At 46.0% G+C, this 20,000-nt stretch overlaps 2 protein-coding genes across 12 annotated transcripts in view; one reads left to right on the top strand and one right to left on the bottom strand.

The window, feature by feature from the left end:
- Window positions 1-10,991, top strand: part of slf1 (SMC5-SMC6 complex localization factor 1) — a 30,618-nt gene extending 19,627 nt beyond the window's left edge. For 4 of the 5 annotated variants that reach the window (XM_042070834.1, XM_042070836.1, XM_042070837.1 and 1 more), the window contains 2 exons: window positions 485-667; window positions 10,325-10,991. In XM_042070834.1, the coding sequence (XP_041926768.1) occupies window positions 485-667; window positions 10,325-10,827 (686 nt within the window). In that variant the 3' untranslated portion in view covers window positions 10,828-10,991. Of the gene's footprint in view, window positions 1-484; window positions 668-9,416; window positions 9,516-10,324 lie in introns of those variants that run through there. The other variant, XM_042070838.1, reaches the window with a different exon arrangement.
- Window positions 10,992-13,471: 2,480 nt separating this feature from the next.
- The window catches only part of mctp1a (multiple C2 domains, transmembrane 1a), a 164,453-nt gene continuing 157,924 nt past the window's right edge, over window positions 13,472-20,000 (bottom strand). For all 7 annotated transcript variants that reach the window (XM_042069735.1, XM_042069730.1, XM_042069731.1 and 4 more), the window contains one exon: window positions 13,472-16,058. In XM_042069735.1, coding sequence (XP_041925669.1) covers window positions 15,987-16,058 — 72 coding nt within the window. In that variant the 3' untranslated portion in view covers window positions 13,472-15,986. The remainder of the gene's footprint in view (window positions 16,059-20,000) is intronic.

The raw sequence follows: 20,000 nt of genomic DNA on the forward strand, positions 1-20,000 counted from the left end.
GTTTTTCTTACATTTGGATTATAGTTTACTTTTATGTGTAATTGTATGATTGTTGAGACTGGCACAGTATTCTGTCATACTCTGTGGCCAGTTATTGCCAAACATTGAGAGGAGGAGGTTGATGTTGCGTGCTCAGCAATGCTTGTTTTTACTGTATAGTGAAACCTAATGGTGGCTGTCCAATCACCCCATGTCACCGAAATGGTTTCTAACCATTGGTTAACCTGTTTATTCAAAATACTTTGTGCAGTTGTAGTAGCAGTTAAAATGCTGTTAGTTTTTTTTGAATGGCCGTGTCCGAACCCCGAACCCCAAACCCCACAGTGTCTTTATTTTGACTCTTGAGCTCCGTGTCTACCTTTACAGTATATTCCTGTGTATAAATACCATTAATAAATGACTAGTTATGTGCATATAGCTTATACATGTAGTTGTATGTATATATTCTCACACACTCACATGGTGGCTCTGTCGCTCTGTGCAGACCATGCGGGCTGGACGCCGCTGCATGAGGCCTGTAACCATGGCAGCAGTGCGTGCGTGAGAGCGCTGCTCCAGCACAGCCCCTCGCTGGACCTCAGCAGTCAGGTGGGCGGCGTGAGTCCACTGCACGACGCGCTGCTCAACGGACACGTGCTCATCGCCAAGATGCTCCTGCAGTATGGAGGTGGGTACAAGACCCCACGTAAAACACACATGCTGTGTACACACACACATACACGCACACACATGCACACACATGCACACACTCCAACACACACACCCGCACACACACATACACTCACATGCACACACATGCACACACTCCAACACACACACATACACACACATACACTCACATGCACACACATGCACACACTCCAACATACACACACGCACACACACACACAGATACTGTACTCTCTCACATACACACAGACTCAGACACACACACACACACACACACACACACACCATTAAAATGTAGTATGGAGTTGAGTCTGACATACACACAGACATGCACTCTCAATCTCATGCAAGCACTCCTTCCATTAACTGCATTACACAGCATGCAGTGAGGAGCACAGATAGACAACAGGTAACATAAACATTTACTCATATATACTTACCCACCCACTCACACATCACACATCAGGTCATTAAGATGCTGTTACTTTGTGAATCACTCACATAACAAACTGGTTTCATTTATGCAGCCATGCTCATTCAAAATTGCTTCGCTGCTCTGGCCTGACAACATAATGTATGCATTATGTTCACATAAAACACACACACACACACACACACACACAATTTATTTCTTTCAATTTATTAATGATCACAAGGGTCACAGTTGTCAGATCACGAGGGTCATGCCTGTCTTATGACCGTGGAGTTTTCCAGGAAGCCTGCTCTTTTCCAAAAAGTGACTGATCGGACAGGGATGTACTGTACCTTCAGCTTGGAGGTTTTCTTTGGCTCTTTGTCTTCCAATTTGCACTATCCTTCTGTTGGTCAGTCTGGTGTCAATGTTCCTCTTACAGCCACATCCAGCAAGGTTGGCTACAGCCCCACACACCTTATACTGCCCAATAACATGTTCAATGCCCAAGACAGATTTCTCTTAAGGGAGACAATAAACATCAACTTTAACTTTATACTTTATAACATGTACAGCTGTAGTCACCGGACACATACATGAGAAAATTGCTTTGAATTTAATCACTTTTAAGGAAGAAATTAATGAGGCATTATTTCAATAATCTGTAAGGGTACCAACAAACTCATCCATGACTGTGTATTAAAGTGTGTATGTCAGGTTAAAAAAAATGTTTGATATATTAAATAATGTTTAGATGTCTGAGTGAAAATGAAATTATCATTAAAATTATTACTGTAATTGCCCTACAGTAAGCTTTAGAGCCATTTCTGTCAAGATCATATTTTCTAAACACAGCTGAGCTATGACGTCAGAAGAGGGATACATGCCAAGAAAGTTCTATTGAAGTATAGAGATATGGAGAGTTTTGAGTCTGAGGAGATTCTAAATCCCACTCAACCCTTTGATGGCCTACCACAGCCATACAGTTTTGAGCCTCCTAGGTGTGAGGGATGAGGGAACAAACAAACATGAATAATTCCCATCAAATTAACATATTATCTGGTGTGAAGAGAACTAGTGGAAAGTTGGTCAGGTGTCTAGGCAAGTAGACTTGGCCAACGATAACAACAGTGTTAAAAAAAATTTAAAAAAAACTTTTTTTAAAATCTCTCTCTCATCCACTTTCAATGAAGCCAACATAAAAGTTCAGAGGCTTTACAATAGCAAACATGAAGAACAATTTGGAGGCATTACTTGATTCTAGCCAACGTTGTAAAATGCCTTCACAGAAATACCTTAAAAGTAGCCTACAGCCAACTGTATATGTCACATGTAGTTGCTAGGCAATAAGCATGGTGTTCCATAGGTGCTGATAGGTTTATCACGTGCTAATGCAACTCTGAACTGTGCACCGGTCACCCTCACCGCCCAGCTGGGTCAGCCAGTGGCTCAGAGGGACATGTAGGTGATGCTGAGTGGGTTGATGTGTGCTTTTAGATGGGCTCTAGGCAGCCAGGCTGATGGGTGAGCTGTTTGAATTTCAAAGCGGTGCTTGTCACCTGTGCTTATCCTCTCTCGGCCCAACCCGCCGCTTTGATCTGCTCAAAGGCCAACAGGATCATCCATAATGTACACTCGAGATGTAAACATACCCACAATGCCGTGCTGCAGCACAGCCCTGCTCCAGGGTTGTGCGTACCCTTTTGTGAAGATGCTTTGTTGGAGGTGGTGTCTTACCTTGGAGGTGAGGTTGTTTTCTGAGATGGGGAGAATGAGACAAAAAAGATCAGCAACAGGCAATAAAAATACATTGTTTATGTTTGCGGAGGTGTTTTTGTGTGTGTAGTGTGTGTTAATGATTCAGTAAGAACTCTGTGATCCTGTTTTGAAAAGAGTTTGGTAGCCCTAGGTAGGGTTCTGCAAAGTTTAACTCCACCCTTGCACTAAGCCTACTGCTCCCACTCGATCACTCATTCATCCTTTGTTTGTTCTTTTGGAAGAATTCAGCTAAAGAACGAAATGTATGGTTGAAATAACAACAACATGTTAATCCCTACCGATGTTATGAGTGGAAGCATGGCGTGCCTTTCCTGTTTTTGTAGGGTAAATGTTGAAACCGTACACTCACATTTAAGTGAGTGTGTTGTTTTCTCACTGGGTGTAAGGCCCTCATTGGGCTTTGGCTATACTAGCTGTTGTCAGTACTCAGTAGTGGAATTGTTTTAAGTGGCAGCCAAAAGAACTACTTTCTTTCATGAGCTTTGGATGTGTGCAACACAAGCTCTTTATGTTTGTTTGTCTTCGTCTCTTTTTTTTTTTTGTTGTTTCTTGGCCTTGTGGATTTTATGGACGCATCCGTTTTCTCGTATAAGGCTTCAAGCACGCGTGCCACGTGTTAACATCGCTCAAACGAGATGGAACGAGACGAGGCAGCGCTCGTGAAGTTGGCACGCCGGCGTCTTTTTTCGGCGAAAGACGAGGACGGGGAGGACATGTGACAGCGGAAATGTTCCCCCCGCACGCCGCGCTCTTTCGGCAGGCAGAGGCCGTTTGCCTGCCACTTGCCGACTGTTTTGTGCGCTTTGAAGTGAGTGTGGCGCGTGTCACAGTCTCAGGGTGGGGTGCTCAAGACGTTTTGGCAATGTCGCGGGGAAATGCAGGAGACAGATGCTTCAACCCTCGTGGTTTTTGGAATAATTTCACCGCCACCGGTGGGCACGCAAGCGCTCAACTCACACAGCCTCCATTCTCTCCAATTAGCTTTATTTGGAGTTTCTCTCCTTGATGAGTATTCAAGAAAAGATCAATTGTATGAGATTCGAATTGAAAAATTACCTTATTGAGGAGGGCACTGATTCTTTTGTTTCAAATAGACAGGTACCATCTCCTCTTGAATTGTTTTTAAATGAAACGACATTGTTATTTACAATTGTTATTTTGTTTCTATTCCAAGAACTAATGGAAGCCTACAGTGGAGAAAGGGTTTGTTGCTGGCTTTGCTTCGGTTTATGTCTCAGACAGTGCAGCACTCAGAGGTAGCAGTGAGGCTAAACACTGACTGCTGACTTAGCAGGAGCTATAAACGACGAACAGCTCAATTAGAGCACCAAGATGAGGGCTGCCCTTCCCCCTGTAACATGAAATAATGATGCTGACCGGAGGGCGGGGGGGGGGGGGGGGGGGTGGGGGGGGGGGGTTGAGTTGAGTGAGTGAAGGTTGAGTCTTCAGGGTGCAGGAGTCATGGGCAGGGAGAGGCCTTGTTGGCAGGGAAAGTGTGCCATGGCCCTGGGCAGTGCCTGGCTCCAGTGGTGCCCTCTCCTCCTCCAGGCTCCTAAGGGTGAAGAGGCAGCTGCTCAGTGATTTTTAAAGAGAGAGAGAGTGTGTGTGTGTGTGTGTGTGTGTGTGTGTGTGTGTTGGGGGGGGGGGGGGTAACCTGCTTTAGTCTTCTCTCATAACATGGTCAGTTCAGCTGCCTCTTCCTCTGTAGATAGTAGTGAGTCTTATGTGCCCATGTATTACTTTGCCATTTGATTGGTGGCCAGAGTTTTGAAGGGGTTGGATACTACATGTTGCATGTGACCTCGACTGTTCCTTCTGAAACATGCGTTGACATCTTGTTCGCTGTTCTTGGTTGCTACGAGAACTGATCGGCTTATCTCTCTCAGGCACATTTGGTAATTATGTGTTATGTTACATTATGTTACATGATAATATCTCAGCAGCACAGAGTAACCTAAGGTTACCCTTTTAAAAAACAGTTAGCCTGCTTGGTCAGAAATAACGATGGTGGATTGTGGTGAAATTACAGTATGCATCAAATAATGAATAAACATGTTTTTTTTTTTCATGTGTAGGCTATAGTATAGGTGCCAGATCATGACATAAAAAAAGAAAAACTTGACAGTTAGTTAATTTTGTGTGTGTGTGTGTGTGTGTGTGTCGGTTAAGCATTTAAAGTTTCTTTCCTGTGGCTAAAGTATGTCATCCCAACTATCCATGTTCATTCATATAAAGGCAGATGTACCTGATAACACACATGGACCTTGGTACCATGATGAGTGGAAAGAACCCATTCAGTACATTAGCTAAAATAAAGATGGACAAATTTGTGAAGTAATAGAAGTATTGTTTATTTCAAGTGCTTTATGTCTTTGCCACCTCTTTTTTTTTCTCTACATTAAAGACATAACTGCCCAGTCATTTCCCCCCCTACTGAAACATGCATTGACAGTGTCAGGTAGGAACAGTCACATACTCACACTGCAGATTGTACTATCGCGAACCCCCGCTATGGTAATTTCACCAGAGAGCTGCTTTTAGACCCAGTGTATGGCTACCTGCAAATCCTACAATGTGTTTGGGATCTCCTGCGGTGGGAAACCATCGGTCAGTCACTGGTCAGACGTTTACAGTAGTGCCCCTTTCTTCCTGCTCTGCTCTATTCACTGGACTCTCAAGAGCAGAGGGTAGATGGAATGAAGGACAGCTCTCTGTTACTCTTCTCTCTCCCTCTCTCTTTCTCTCTCTCTCTCTTTTTCTCTGACTGTTTTTTTCTCTCTAGCCCTGCCACCTCTACACTCTGCTATTTCTAGTCTTTGCCTGCCCTCTAAAGGCCAAAAGGGCTGCCTGCTGTGCTCCACTTCTCTGCTGCTGCTGCTGCTGCTGCTGCTGCTGTTGCTGTGTGTGTGTGTGTGTGTGTGTGTGTGTGTGTGTGTGTGTGGGCTGCTCTGTCAAGGCTGTCTGTTGTGGTGGTTGTCTGGGAGGTACACATATTCCTCTGCTGCTTCCCAAGAGAGAGAGAGAGGAGAGGAACGAAGGAAAAAGAGAGAGAGAGAGAGAAAGGAGAGGAACGAAGGAAAGAGAGAGAGAGAGAGAGAGAGAGAGAGAAAAAGGAGAGGAACGAAGGAAAGAGAGAGAGAGAGAGAGAGCAGCAGTGTGTGTGCATAATTAGCAGTGCTCTCATCGAGTCCCTCAGGTGTTTTGTTTATCTGAGGCACAGGGGTATCTGACACATCGCGCCAATACCTGGACTCACTTCAATCGCTCTCCGTGATGTGGGAGCCAATATCATATCAAGCCCTGGCCACTCTCACTCAAGGGGTCTGCCTGCCTGCCTGCCCGCCTCTGTGTGTGTTGGGAATGTGTGTGTGTCTGTGTGTGTGAGAGAGAGAGGCAAAGCACTGACAGATGTGTATTTCATGAGCCATTGTGAAGAATAGGCAGTGCTGATTCCATTGTCCTGGGGGAGGGAGATCGCCCTGCCACTTGCATTCATCAAGCTCTGCTGCTGGCGAGCAGTGGAGCAGAGAGGGTGAGGCAGAGAGAGAGAGGGAGAGGGAGGGAAAGAGAGAGAGAAAGAGAGAGAGAGAGAGTCCCCCACTGGACCCCCACATGCTTGTCAGCCACCCCCCCCCACCACCCACTCATCTCTGCCTTTGTCACATTCCAGGTTTCGGCCTGTCAGGCAGTTTGACACCATGGCGGTAGGGACCAGCGCGTCAGAGAGTGAGGGAGGGGGAGAGAGAGAGAGAGAGAGGAGGAGAGAACGAAGAGAGAGAGGTGGGGGCAGAGAGTGCAGCCGCCTCCTTCCGAGCTGATGGGTGTGATTCGGGCCAGGGCCTCTTTTGCATGGCAGAGAGGGGAGGGGGAACCGGGGGAACCAAGGGAGAGGGGGAGCAAAAAGGGAAAAAAAGCAGAAATGAGAAAGAGAAAGTGGGAGAGAAAAAGAGAGAGAGAAAGAGCGAGAGAAAAAGAGAGAGAGAGAGAGAGTGGGGTGGTGGGGGGTTGCCCCAATACAACCCTGCGCCGATGCGCCGTTCTGATTTCCTGTATTTTAATAAGTCTACTGCAGTCGCTCGGCGGGCTGGGGAGGGAGGGCGCCGCTCAGCACCGCGCAGCGGAGCAGTTTGCTCTGTTCACACCTGACATACTTACCCCCCCATCCCCTCCTGTCCCACCCCCACCCCACCTCCCCTTCCCACCCAGAGCCTCCGTCTAGGAAGGGTGCACTCAGTACAGCCATAGCCCAGGCACCACACAACAGACCACAAACTTTCATCACAGTTTTTCCTTAATTCCTAGCAGATGGACGTAGTCGACTCTACTGTAGGTACAAGAGAGAAAGCAGACGTGTATTAGATCTATCAAGTGCATTGCAGCATGACATAGTCCCCATCAAGTGCTGAGTTTGGGCGATGTGTGGCCTCGTGTACACTCTGTAGGAACATATTCGGAAGTGCTCTTGGCTAAACAACGTGTGGCGTCGTCAAACTAAATGTGGGCCTTTATGTTGAGCTCCATTAAACAATTGTGGGAAGGCCTGCACATTGTCTACAATGCATTACGACACAGCTACCAGGAGAATGGGGAACGAGTGTGAATGCATTAATCTGATTCACGCTCAACTCTGCTGCACGCTGTTAACATTTAGCATTTTCCAAAAGTTTTTTGTTGTGTTTTGTTTTTAGCGGCTTGAATGAATGTGAATTTGCTGTCATTAACATCGACGCAATATGTAGATGCAGCTGCTGTGGTGAGAATTTTTCTCATTCTGTAATGTCAGCTCGTTTTATATGACTGTTTCAATCCTCAGTGATGCTGTGTGATGCACTTCGCTAAGCTCTGTAATGTACAATTCATGACCAGAGAAGCTACATCATCGACGAAACATAAAGTGGTAGTTTGATTTCCTGTGGAAAGTCAAGTCATTTTATTTATTTTATTTTTTATTTTTTCAGCAATTTACCCCTTTTTTTCCTAGAGTGCTAAGAATTGTTTTGATGGAACTTGAAACAAACAAGACACTGCTAAGGGATTGGTTTGATTTAGCATCTAAAAAATGTGCTGGCATGTTTGAAGGACATCCTCATGAAATGAAGTGTGGGGGGGTCCATGCACACATGTACAGTTCGCACACACACACACACACACACACACACACACACACACAAACACACAAACACACTTTGGTCCTTCAGGCAATTCATCATGAGACGCAAGACATGCATGAAGCAAATCAAGGATCCCTTCTCTATGGTGAAGGTTACGTAGAGTTCTCTGCCCCTGCTGATGAAAATTCTTGCCCACCTCAGGAATATCTGTGTTTGGCCCCTCGTCAACCGGAGGCTTGTTAAGTAGGGCACACACCTCTGTCGGAGCCCACCGACGACCCGGCCGAGGTCGACCTCCCCTCCTTAGATGTTGAGGGCAAGGCTGAATCAGTCAGGACGAGGGCTGGGAGGGGGTGGGGGGGGGGGGGGGTTGTGATAATGACCTGAAACAAAGATCCCGTCCCCTGGCTCTTCTCCACTGACTCCCCTTGATCTAAGGTGGGCCGTTTGGCCATTAAGGACGGCTCTAACACTGACCTTGGCCCGCACCCTGACCCCCTTTCTTCATGCACAACCCCCTCGGGATAAGGAAAGTGCATGCAGATTCATCCATCAATTTATGCAGAAGGAGGCAAAGGACCTTCTCTCCCCATCCTACTGTGACTACGTTGACATCTGACTACACTTTGGATGTGTTAGGAGAGAGAGAGAGAGAGTTGGCTTGTGTGTGTTGCGATATGTGTGCCTGTGGGTGTGTTTGTGTGAAAATAGAGTCTGACAGAGAAATTTGTTCTATTTCTCAGCACTCCTGACATTGAGGGGGAAGTGTTTTGTTTTTTTTGTTGTTGGTTTGTTTGTTTTTCTATTTATTTTTATGCTGCGACACACACTCTAGCACCTTGACCTGGCTTTTTTTTGTCTAAGTTCAATTTTCTATTGGAGAACAACTTTAGCCGTCTAAAGGGAGTTGGGAAGGGGGAGGCTGTCTGAGTACCCACAGGCATTCAAGGTAGAATTCCTTGAGAGTTAAAAAGTGCCTCTAATGCTATAGAAAGTTGAGTGCTCAAGTGTAATCAAGTGTTGTGAGCCCACATAAATAATCTTGTGTGTGTGTGTGTGTGTGTGAAGAGCCCTTACTTCAAACTTGACTAACCAATCAGCCCAGAAGCTGTAGAACCAGTGTCTGTTTAAGTACTATTCTACTGTATCTCTCAGTTTGTGTGTGTATGTGGGCACAAGCACATGTATGCTGTGTTGAGAGTCAACAGTGAATAACAGAACCATGACTAAATTCCTGTATATTTTCAGTGCAGTTTCTATAGACCCTTTCAATCTGTTGCCAGAGGATTTCAGGTTGAAATGTTCAAAAACCAACGCAGATACCTTGAAATGAAAATGGGAGGAAAAAGAAGAATGCTCTACAAAATGTCGACTTTAGAGCTTTCTGGAAATGTTGTTTTGTCCTGAAGTTACCATTCGCTCATTGATGTTTGCTGTGCCACCAGAAATGCCTTAGGAAAGTGTGCTTGTTCATGCAGCTGAAAGAGTCTATGGCTGTGTCTCACACTGCATATTTCCACTTGCATTGTGCCAACTTTTCGATGGTTAGTATTGTCCCAATATCTGCACTATATACTTAAACTAAGTATTTGAAGTGTTCAAATAGACGGTTTGAGACAGAGCCTATTTGTGTATGGGATTGAGTAAATGTGTGCGTGCAGTGTGTGTGCCTGTGTTAAAACCTGCGTTAGTGTCCCTGACATTCCTACTCTTTATATGTGACGTGTCTTTCATGCAAAAAGGCTTTTTAATATGCTGATAATTATTAAAGGATTGTATGCAGAATCTACAGATATTTGTACTCGTATGAAGTAGTCCCAGTTTTTGATCATATTACACTTGCACCAGTTTGTTGTGAAGTTTAAAGCAAAGTAGGCAGTAGCAACATCTCGCTTAAAGTCCCCTTTTTCACATATAAATAGTAAAATATAGGTTTTGTGTTACTGACAGAGAAATTAGAAATACTTTTTACAAACTACAAATTAACTGTTGCCGTATGGCAACACCATGCAATAAATGTATGAAATGGTTTAGAGTACCATTACACTATTTGGATGTAGGACTTTACAAAGCTAAAGTACAACAGAATGCTGGTGTACCGTATGCTGGCTTGGCAGTGAGATGTATGGAACTAATTACTGAGCCACTGGCCACATTAACCATCAGTTTAGAACTAGCAATGGCAGTTTGTTTGATACATTAAGGAAAGACTCAATATCTTGCCTGAAACATGCATTATTTAGCCCAATTGTTGTGTCAACTATTGATACAAATTGACTTATGGGTAATGTAGTTTTGTTTTTCTTCAAGAGCCATTAATGCAAATCAATGTGTATGACGCCTGTCTCCTCAGGTTCCGCTCTTCTACAGCTTCGTGATAGCTTTGGCCGCACTCCCCTAGACCTGGTTCCCGCGGCAATGCTGCGGGAGGAGCTGCGGCGCTGCGCCACCGAAGGCGACTTGTCGGCCGCTACCGCCGTCCACGACGTGCAGGACCTCCCGCTGGTGGAGACGTGCTCGTGCCTGCTGGCCTGCCTGCTGCTCAGCTACCAGCAGGAGCGAGACCTGCCCGGCTGCAGTAGCCCACCTCTCCGCCTTCCCCCAGGGCGGGTCCGAACGCTGCTGCTGCTGTCCGCCGACCCCAGGGGCCAGGCGCTCGCCAGCGGGTGGGCCAACGCCAGGGCGGCACAGCTGGCCCACGACCTGGAGACCCTGCTGGGCATGGGGCGGCACGTGGGCGCCCTGGCCCCAGCGCTGAAGCGCTGCCAGGGGCCACACACACAGCTCCTCGTCCAGCTGCTGGAGGACCTGCAAGCCGAAGGACAGCAGCTGCTGGAGGGGGACGCTGCTGTTTGATTGGGCTGCACGGCCCTGAAGAGAGTGATAGTGTTGCGTATTGTAGCATTGTTTTGCACAAGTTTAGCATAGTTTTTGAAACCAATGTTGTACAGCAATTGTGTACAGTTACAGATACAAATAGAAGCAAACTATTTCTGTATTTCATGTATGTATTAAAAAAAAACAAGCTTTGAATATTTAATTTCTGAATAATTGGTCTTAGTCAGTAGTAGGTCAGTAGTTGGTATTTGTATTATCTGAAGACATAGAGTTCTTTGGGGCAGCCGTGGCCTACTGGTTAGTGCTTCGGACTTGTAACAGGAGCGTTGCCGGTTCGAACCCCGACCAGTAGGCACGGCTTAAGTGCCCTTGAGCAAGGCACCTAACCCCTCACTGCTCCCCGAGCGCCGCTGTTGTTGCAAGCAGCTCACTGCGCCGGGATTAGTGTGTGCTTCACCTCACTGTGCTGAGTGTGTTTCACTAATTCACGGATTGGGATAAATGCAGAGACCAAATTTCCCTCACGGGATCAAAAGAGTATATATACTTATACTTAAGACTGGACCCCAAATATCAGAATTACACATATAGCTTTTACATTAAGATTACCACACAAAAAGTCATTACAGTACACTGTCTAATGTGAATCCAGTATGAATGCAACTAGTGGTTCCCAGCATTCTTAACTAAAAATCTAGGTACAGTCCACCTACAGCTCCAGATTATCATACAAAAATCACTTCAAACTTCATCTGCACTGATTTTTAATTCATGTAAATATTCATTCAAATCTTTCTGAGTTTAGAAACCAAATGTTTTTTTAAAGAAACAACAGGACATCCAGAACAAAATAAACTCAAAATGCTGATGCTTCACTTCACATCTATTAGTGTTAAACGTGATGACCAGTTGTTATGGTGAATTCCACATTCAGACATCACTGAACATTGACTAGGCTAAAACAAACCACTAAAAGCTGATTATACGGAACATCTTGGCATTTATCAGTCCTGCTGGAGCATCCTCCCAGCCCTCTAGACTCTCCTTCCTCTCACACGGAGGGGCCCTCTGCTCCAGAGCTTCACCTCAGCCGTGACTCTCATGCTGGGGCCCCAGCTCGGTCCGTCAGCAGCTGGCTGTGATGTGTGAGGTCCCGGCAGTGGTGGAGGACAGAGATGGAGCGAGCTCATCTGTGCGCCATGTGGGGTGAGGGATGAGAGAAAGCTCCCTACCCCCCACCCTCCCTGCTGCCCCCCACCCCTCCCCACTGCCCCCCACCCCTCCCCACCTCCAACCCACCCATCGGCTCTGACACTTGGGCCCCGCAGGTTAAAGGCGCCTGCAAAGGAGAGGGAGACTGAGAAGCCGCCCCTGACATGAAGGATAGGCCGTTTCCTGAGCGCGCCCCCTTTTTTTAACTTCAGAGACAGCCAGGAGAAGGAGGGGATGGCGTTTATGTAGGTGTGTGTATGTGGAGGGGGGGGGGGGGGGTACAAGACGAGTAAGAGAAGGAGAGTATGGCTTTTGTGTGTATGGGTGTGTATGAGTGTGTGTGTGTGTGTGTGTGTGTGAAGAAGAGGGATGGCGTGGAGGGCTCGAGCCCGACAGAGAGGTAAGCTTAGAACCTGTGGAGCGAGCGGCGGTCGGCAGGCTGTCAGGCGGAGAGCAATGGCCGGTCACCGGGGCTAATTAATAACGCCGAGAACGCTCTTGACCTGTTTTTCGGTGCGAGGGGGTGATTAGCGCAGACAGGCCCGACCGATGGGGCGCTCCTGCCTCCCGCTGCTGAGGCTGAAGAACAAGACGAACCAGCCTCCATCGCTCCCTCCCACACACACACACACATGCACGCACCCCATATTGAATAACAGCAGGGATCAGACAACACAGGGGACACCCCAGACTAATAAATGACAGGGGCCACAGAGAAGAGGGTGGGCAGGGGGGGATCGAACCCCCCCACCCCCTCCTCGCCACAATGGGTGAAACATGTTCCCTTCATCATCCTGTGTGTGGTGTATGTCTCTGTGGGTGTGCTTGCTTGGGTTTGGTTATTAAAGACGGGTCATACTCCTCCAGGCTTTTCAGAGTGTATACATGCAGGAGGTATGTTTATCAAAGGTGCAGGTCCTGCTCGTCTTGGAGCAGAGGGATTTTGGGTGCACAGTGAGGAGGATGAAACACAGGTATGTGTGGACACAGACCAGTGGAAAGCTAAATGCAGGAAAATCGTTTGAGCAAGAGGGACAGGCTTTGAAGGTCTCGGTTTTCTCCGGGTAGACAGCGACTTCCCTTCCTGAGATATCCATTCTCCAATTAAAGGAGTCAAATTCAAAAGGAAAGTGTGACGACAGACTGTGGGGGGGTTAATTTATTCTTCATCCTTTTGTTAAGCCCTTGTTTTTGTACATTTTACGGTAGATATAATTTGCTTTACAGTATGTGTCACCATTTGAGCCTGTTCTTTGTCGATCAGCATAAAAAAGACCTTCAATACGCTGATTGATGCTGCAGATGTTGATGTCCTAAAAATTATGGTGGGAGTTTTAGTGATGTATATTTGTGAAACCTCTGAAATGAATTCATAAAACAAGTAAACAGTAAGTTGATTACACTCAAGCAAGAGGCCACCCAAATAAACATGTCAGAAAGTGAACACAGGTCAATAAAAAATATTTAATATTTTTCCTCTACTTTTTTCAAAATTTGCAGACATAACAACCGGTGCATTTTGTTGATACTCCATTGATAGATCTTATTCATTACCCTTTATATATCCATTTCTGCCCTTTGAAATCTTATTGGTCAGCAACTGGGAGTATGATGATGTCACAGGCAACACAGCAGGCTCAAATCCATACAAAGGACACACAAACATCTATACAACAATTGAAAACATTTGACCATTTACAAGCATGTACAATACACCGATAAATTATCAAGTGTCTCATTTACACAATTAAGAAAGAAAGGAAATCGATAAATAAGTTTAAAAGTGTTGCAAATGAAAGTGCTTACTCTGCTTGCATTTTTACAGATACATCACATTCTCTATGTAGGCCTATATCCATTTCTCTTCTATTTCATCATAAATTGACTTTGGTTTGCTTGCAAACACAGCATGGACATCTTTAAAATGTTGAAATAAATTAAAAAAAATAAAAACAGCTAGAGACGAGAGCGTTGGGATGCTAAACGCCGCACAATACTTACCCACCACAGACATTTTCGAAACTTATTTTATACACGTACACATTCAGCCTTTAACAGATCTCTCTAAAGCTGTTGCACAGAGAGGATTTAGAATGAATTGCTGAGCTAACAGGGTGTATGGTACTTTAACGAGGAGCAAAACTGGCTTGGCCTTTGAGACAGAGTCCCCATGTTTACTCGAACGAGTGAAATTCTCTCCCCAACACCCGCCCTCCTTCGATCCTTGTGAGGGGCTTTGAGCTGCATAGGGAGCAGTCTTAGATGGACGGAGTTCTGGACTCTCCCCGAGCAGAGAGCCCTGGACCCAGTCACAACTCTTTCCCCAACACACAGACATGACCTCGGAGAAGGAGGGAGTTGGGTGGTGGGGGGGGGGGGGGGGGGGGGGGGGGGGGGGGTTGGCTGGGCACTAGGCGCTGGGGGGCTGAGGGGAGCGAACGAGGGGGGAAAAAAATCGACAGTTTCCCTCTTTTGTCTCGATGTTGACGCAGACGATGCAGCAAAAAACTGCAGTGAAGAGCTACACACACACACACACACACACACACACACACACACACACACACAATACACAATACAACAGTGCCAAGCAACCAGACTCTCTCACACATCCTAAAAGAGAGATCAAAGTTGAGTGCTGGGCAAAGGAGGTGGGGCAGATGGGGAGAGAGAACACTGCCCTCAGGCGAAAACGCGAGAGAGAGAGAAAGGAGAGAGAGAGAGAGAGAGAGAGAGAGGAGAGAGAGAGAGAGAGAGAGAGGGAGCGAGAGAGAAAGAGAGAGAGAGAGAGAGGACGCTGATGCCCACTGAAGTGGTACAAGTGGAAATGAGAGCGAGGGAGCAGGCAGAGCAGGCAGCCTTTCAAATGAGATTACAGCTGGGCTCGCGGGCAGCCTGGTGTTTGCGTCTGCATGTGGGGACATCTCTATCAGCGACATGGCACCACAAGCAGCAAGCCCACAGGAGAGAGGGGGGGGGGGGGGGCATCGTTTGATGCCTGATGAAGGCTCTGAAATACGGCCGATGGGTCTATGTCATCACAAGGGGGCTGCCGTTGTAACAATCTCTCTCTCTCTCTTTCCATCTCTCTCTCTCTCTCCATCTCTCAGAGGGCAGGCTCGGCACTGGCCGTTTGGTCTGTTTAACCCACGAGCAGAGCAAAGAGACACACAGAGGGGTTGGCACACGAGTGGGAGCGCTTGAGCGGTAAATGTCAACGCTGGCTGGAGCACGAGGACCTCTAAGGCTATTGTGTTCATGCAGGGCTCCAAAAAAGACCAAAGACTGGCATTCTCCACTACAAAATAAAGAGCACGCAGCACAGTAGTGTAGATTCATCAAAGTCAAATGTAAAAACAGATGTTTAGTCCAGTGCGTTATGCCTATTCTTTTTGTTTAGTTTTTTTTTTGTTTGTTTTTTTTGTAAACCAAAATGAATTCTAAAAGAGAAAGAATCCATGGCATCTTTAAAAAAAAAAAGTATTCTGATGCTTATAATCTGAACATGGCAAATCAAACACATTGACACCAGAGCATCCAACATGTTGGTAATTGAGACCAAGTGCATGTGAGGATGTCTTCAGTCAAACAAACACCAAGTAGCATCTCACCACTGGAATTATGGCTGTTAAAAACTGTCCACGTCATTGTGTGGAGTTGCGTGGCATCCAACCACCATGGACCGTATCAGAGCTGCCATCATGACAACAAAGAGAAAAGTGGTCCTGTTGTTTTACAACGGCAATTTGACTTCCATTTGTACAAAACAGGGGGGCCAAACGATGAGAGAGGTGGAGGAGAGACGCAAGAAAAGAAAGACAAAAGTTCTCTTCTCTCAGTCCACTGCAGTTCTTCTCGTCCTTCGTTGCTCTCTCCTCTCCTTGGCAAAGTGCTGCTGAGAAAGACTCCACAGGAGGAGGGTCACGTGGGAGTCGGGGGCGCCGGGGGGTGGGCGGGGAAAGCGGCTATCCTGGGTTATTTTTCTTTCTTTTATTTGGGCTATGACCGGGCTCCGGTTTCAGCTCTCGATACTGCACCTGTTAAAATACACACGCGCACACACACACACACACACACACACACACACACACACAGACAGACACACAGACACACACACACACACACACACACACACACACACACAGACACACACAGACACACACACACACACAGACACACACACACACAGACACACACACACACAGACACACACGCACGCACACACAGACACACACACACACACACACACACACACACACACACACACATACAGGAGTCATCATCAGGTGCATATTGACTGTGCTGTGATAGCATGGGAACGTTCTCCTCATCTGTTGGAGAGAAGGGCCTGGGGGCTCGGACTAACAAACAGAGCAGGGCTTGGCTCCTCACACATCTTTGGGGGAGAGGGGGGGGAGAGAGAGAGAGACAGCTATGCAGACAAGAAACTGATACTACTCCACCATATCCTGGATGTCTACTTACAGTCACCTCTGCATGAGGATGCCTGAATCACTCTCACAAGCGAGAATGCGTAATGTCTCTGTAATGTTATCAGTACGAATAGAGCTGTCATCGTGCAAAATCTGCTTTCCAAAAAATGGTATGATGCAGAAGAGATTAAGACCATGAAAACACTTCTTTCAAGTGCCTTCTACCAGGCAGGGTTCTTGTGTCATTATGCCTGACAGGTTGAAACATATTTCTCCATGAGTGAATAAATCTTCCTGGCTCCCTTAGATAAATCTGCAACTTCTGTTAGAGATCACAAAAATGACATTTCACAAAAAAAAAAATACTCTTATAATACTCACTAAACAGAATCATTCCACGTACCACCTCCCCAAAGTCTAAGTAATAGAGTAAAAATGTAACAACTAGTGTCATGTCTTGTTACTCAATTGAAAATAGATGAGCAGAGATAAGGGGATGGATTTACAAAATGCACAGTAGTAAATTCTCAAGAGTGACAAGACTGGCCTCGTTGACACCAGAACCTTCTCAACTGAGATTGAGAGTGGGTCTGGAAAAGGTTCATTGACTTATGACTTCCAGCAGGGGCGTAACTAGCAGTGAAATTAAACTAAATTGGTGCATTAAACTCTTATCAGAATTGCAGCAATCTTGTAAACGAAGGTTTTAAATGCAGTTGTTTACTCAATTCCCCAAAAAAATCAGGCCGGATTTGCGGTTGTAATTGCGTGCCCAGGTTTTTGGAACATTGAAAAATGGGCGTCAATGGTCTCTTGGCCAGACGGACCTGCAGAGCACATCCCAAATTTGCCAAAGGTTCATATAGGTATTCACAGGCATGACAAGACTGCTTAGGGATAGTATACTACAAATGACTGCTTAGGTATAGTGCACTACAAAAGACTGCTTAGGTATGGTGTATTACAAAAGACTGCTTAGGTATAGTGCACTAGAAATGAATGTTTAGGTATAGTGCACTACAAAGGACTGCTTAAGTATGGTGTACTATAGTGTACAGTGTAAAAGAAAAGCTTATCTCTATTTATCACAAGTGCAAAATCAACACATTTCATTTAATCCACAGCAATCTGACACATGGATGAATGGACTTCCCAAATCCAGTGAATGACAACCAAAAGTCTAAGAATATGTGCAGTGAGTACTGTTAGTCTCTGTTTAGTGCGAACAGACATAAACAGTACGTCTAATCTGCAGGAGAGACAAAACACTGCTCAAGTAAGCATGGAGACCTTTTCCAGAAAGGTTAAGGAAAGGGCATGTTGGAGATTTGCTCCGCTGCTCAACAACATCTTCCATGGAGCAGATTTCATTTTAATCAGCTTTTTCTCCCCCAAACACCCCCCCCTCCTTTCTCGGTCCTCGCCACAACAGTTCAAAGTTGGCTGCTGAGCAAGTGTGGACACACACACACACACACACACACACACACACACACACACACACACACAAAAAAAAAAAAATCCAGACATTGTGTAACCTCTCCTCTCCCTCAAATCCAGCATAATGAATGAGCACCGGAAAGATGGGCTAATGCATTAGGCACGGATCCTGGATCCTGCCGCAGACAGAGCTGGTCACTTGTTGGTTGAAGGGGTGGAGGTCTGGGAAGGGGATGGGGGGTGGGCAGGCTCAAACCGGTCTGGCTGGCCCCTGGGGCCAGAAGAGGAGCATGGGGGGGACCGACTTAACCTGGCGGAGGAACAGGGACGCGGGGAGGTGAGGCTGGGAAGGAGAGATAAACGGTTGGTGACCGGTCTGAGTCTCCGAGCTGGCCCTAACCCACCAGCAACCCTGCCCGGGCCAGATTACACACTGCAGCCCACAGGGAGGAGGAGGGGAGGGGGGGGGGAGGCAGAGAGAATAGAGAATCCATGGACTCAACAGCAAACAGGCCACATTACAAAAAGGAAAGTTAAAAGAGTCCCACTTGGTAAAAAAAAAATTGAATAAGATCAGACTATGACCAAACAAAAAAAAATTGTTCTGTTTTGGAACAAACACAGACGGCTTTCATTTTGATAAGCTTTATGCAAAGGCAGTAGTGACAAAGAGTAATCAACACAAACAAACATAATCTCTGTCTGGCCAAGACTTGAGTCTCATTTACATACCTCTCTCTCTCTCCTCTCCTCTCTCTCTCTCTCTCCTCTCCTCTCTCTCTCTCTCTCTCTCTCTCTCTCTCTCTTACTCTCATTGGGATCAGTACCTTCAATAAGAAGTAAACAAGAGTCCCTGTTTTATGTCAGACCCAATGAGCAACTCACATCCCTCCCACTTTTTGGGATTGGCAGGAACATGACATTAACAACCAATCAATATGGTTTTCTGCAGTATAGAGCTGGTGAGATTTCATAGCACCTCTCAGTACAAAGAAACACTGGTGTTTTTTTTTTTAATTAATAAAAAAAAAACATATTTACTGCAAATAAATGTGATGTCCAATTTATTTTTGTAAAATTGCCTCTGTCTCAGCCTTTACTTGTCATACTGTTATACTAAATAGTTTAGAAATGGTGCATTACCTTGAGGAGTACATTTGTGGACATCAAATAGTAGAAAATCTCATGGAATATCCGCACACTAGCTCCTCTGGGAAGACGCCCCCCTTCTCTGTGAGCTAGCGTGTGGCTATTCCTTGAGATTTTCTACGGCAATACTTTGAATTTTACTTCAAATGGTACATTAACAAGCTTCAAATGAGTGCTCAATATTATGAGTTGAAGTTATGTGAACGTTTTACGACGTAAAGCCAGTCATGGATTAGACTGTCACACCACTGACGTCATCTGGGGGAGTCCCATAAGAGCCGTGGCTTAAAATGGGCGATGCTGACATCGCATCAACCATTAGCATCAATCAGTACTGAACATGACGTGCAGCCTTTGTTGGAGTGGGAGGGAGAGACAAAGAGAGTTATGGGACTTTGTCAGACAGAGCACAATGCCCACTCCCCCTGTGCCCACATGACAGATGTGCATCACATGTGTTTCAGAGCAAACATAACATGCTGAGGACGCTGTCTGATAGAATTCTACCCCCACTCTTAATGCCCCATCATCATATCCCTCCTTGTCATGGAAAGTGCCTCTGCATAAATGCTCTTCTTACCCCATCAGAGCAAGCAGTGGAGAAACATGCTGGACATCTGAGGTCATTTCTTTAATTGGTCACTGGGATTTTTTTACATACTGCAGTGGCCACAAGAATTACACAGGCATACTGTATATTTCACTAGTGTATGGCAATCAGGTTCCAACAGGCCTTATGCAAAGCATAGCACCTACTAACATAAACTCACTAGTCAGACACCTTTCACCTATCGTAAAAGGTGGTGTACACATTAGCTTTTTACGAGACAACGGGTGATTATTAGGAATTTTGCGGTGGTTTCATCATAGACCGTTTAAAATTGGTATCCCAAAAACCAGAAGCCTGTGAAGAAAAAGTTTGTGAGCGGGAACGGAGTGGCGTCTATCAATGTTACC

The sequence above is a fragment of the Alosa sapidissima genome, chromosome 18 (assembly GCF_018492685.1).
Source record: "Alosa sapidissima isolate fAloSap1 chromosome 18, fAloSap1.pri, whole genome shotgun sequence".
NCBI classification, from domain to species: Eukaryota; Metazoa; Chordata; class Actinopteri; order Clupeiformes; family Clupeidae; genus Alosa; species Alosa sapidissima.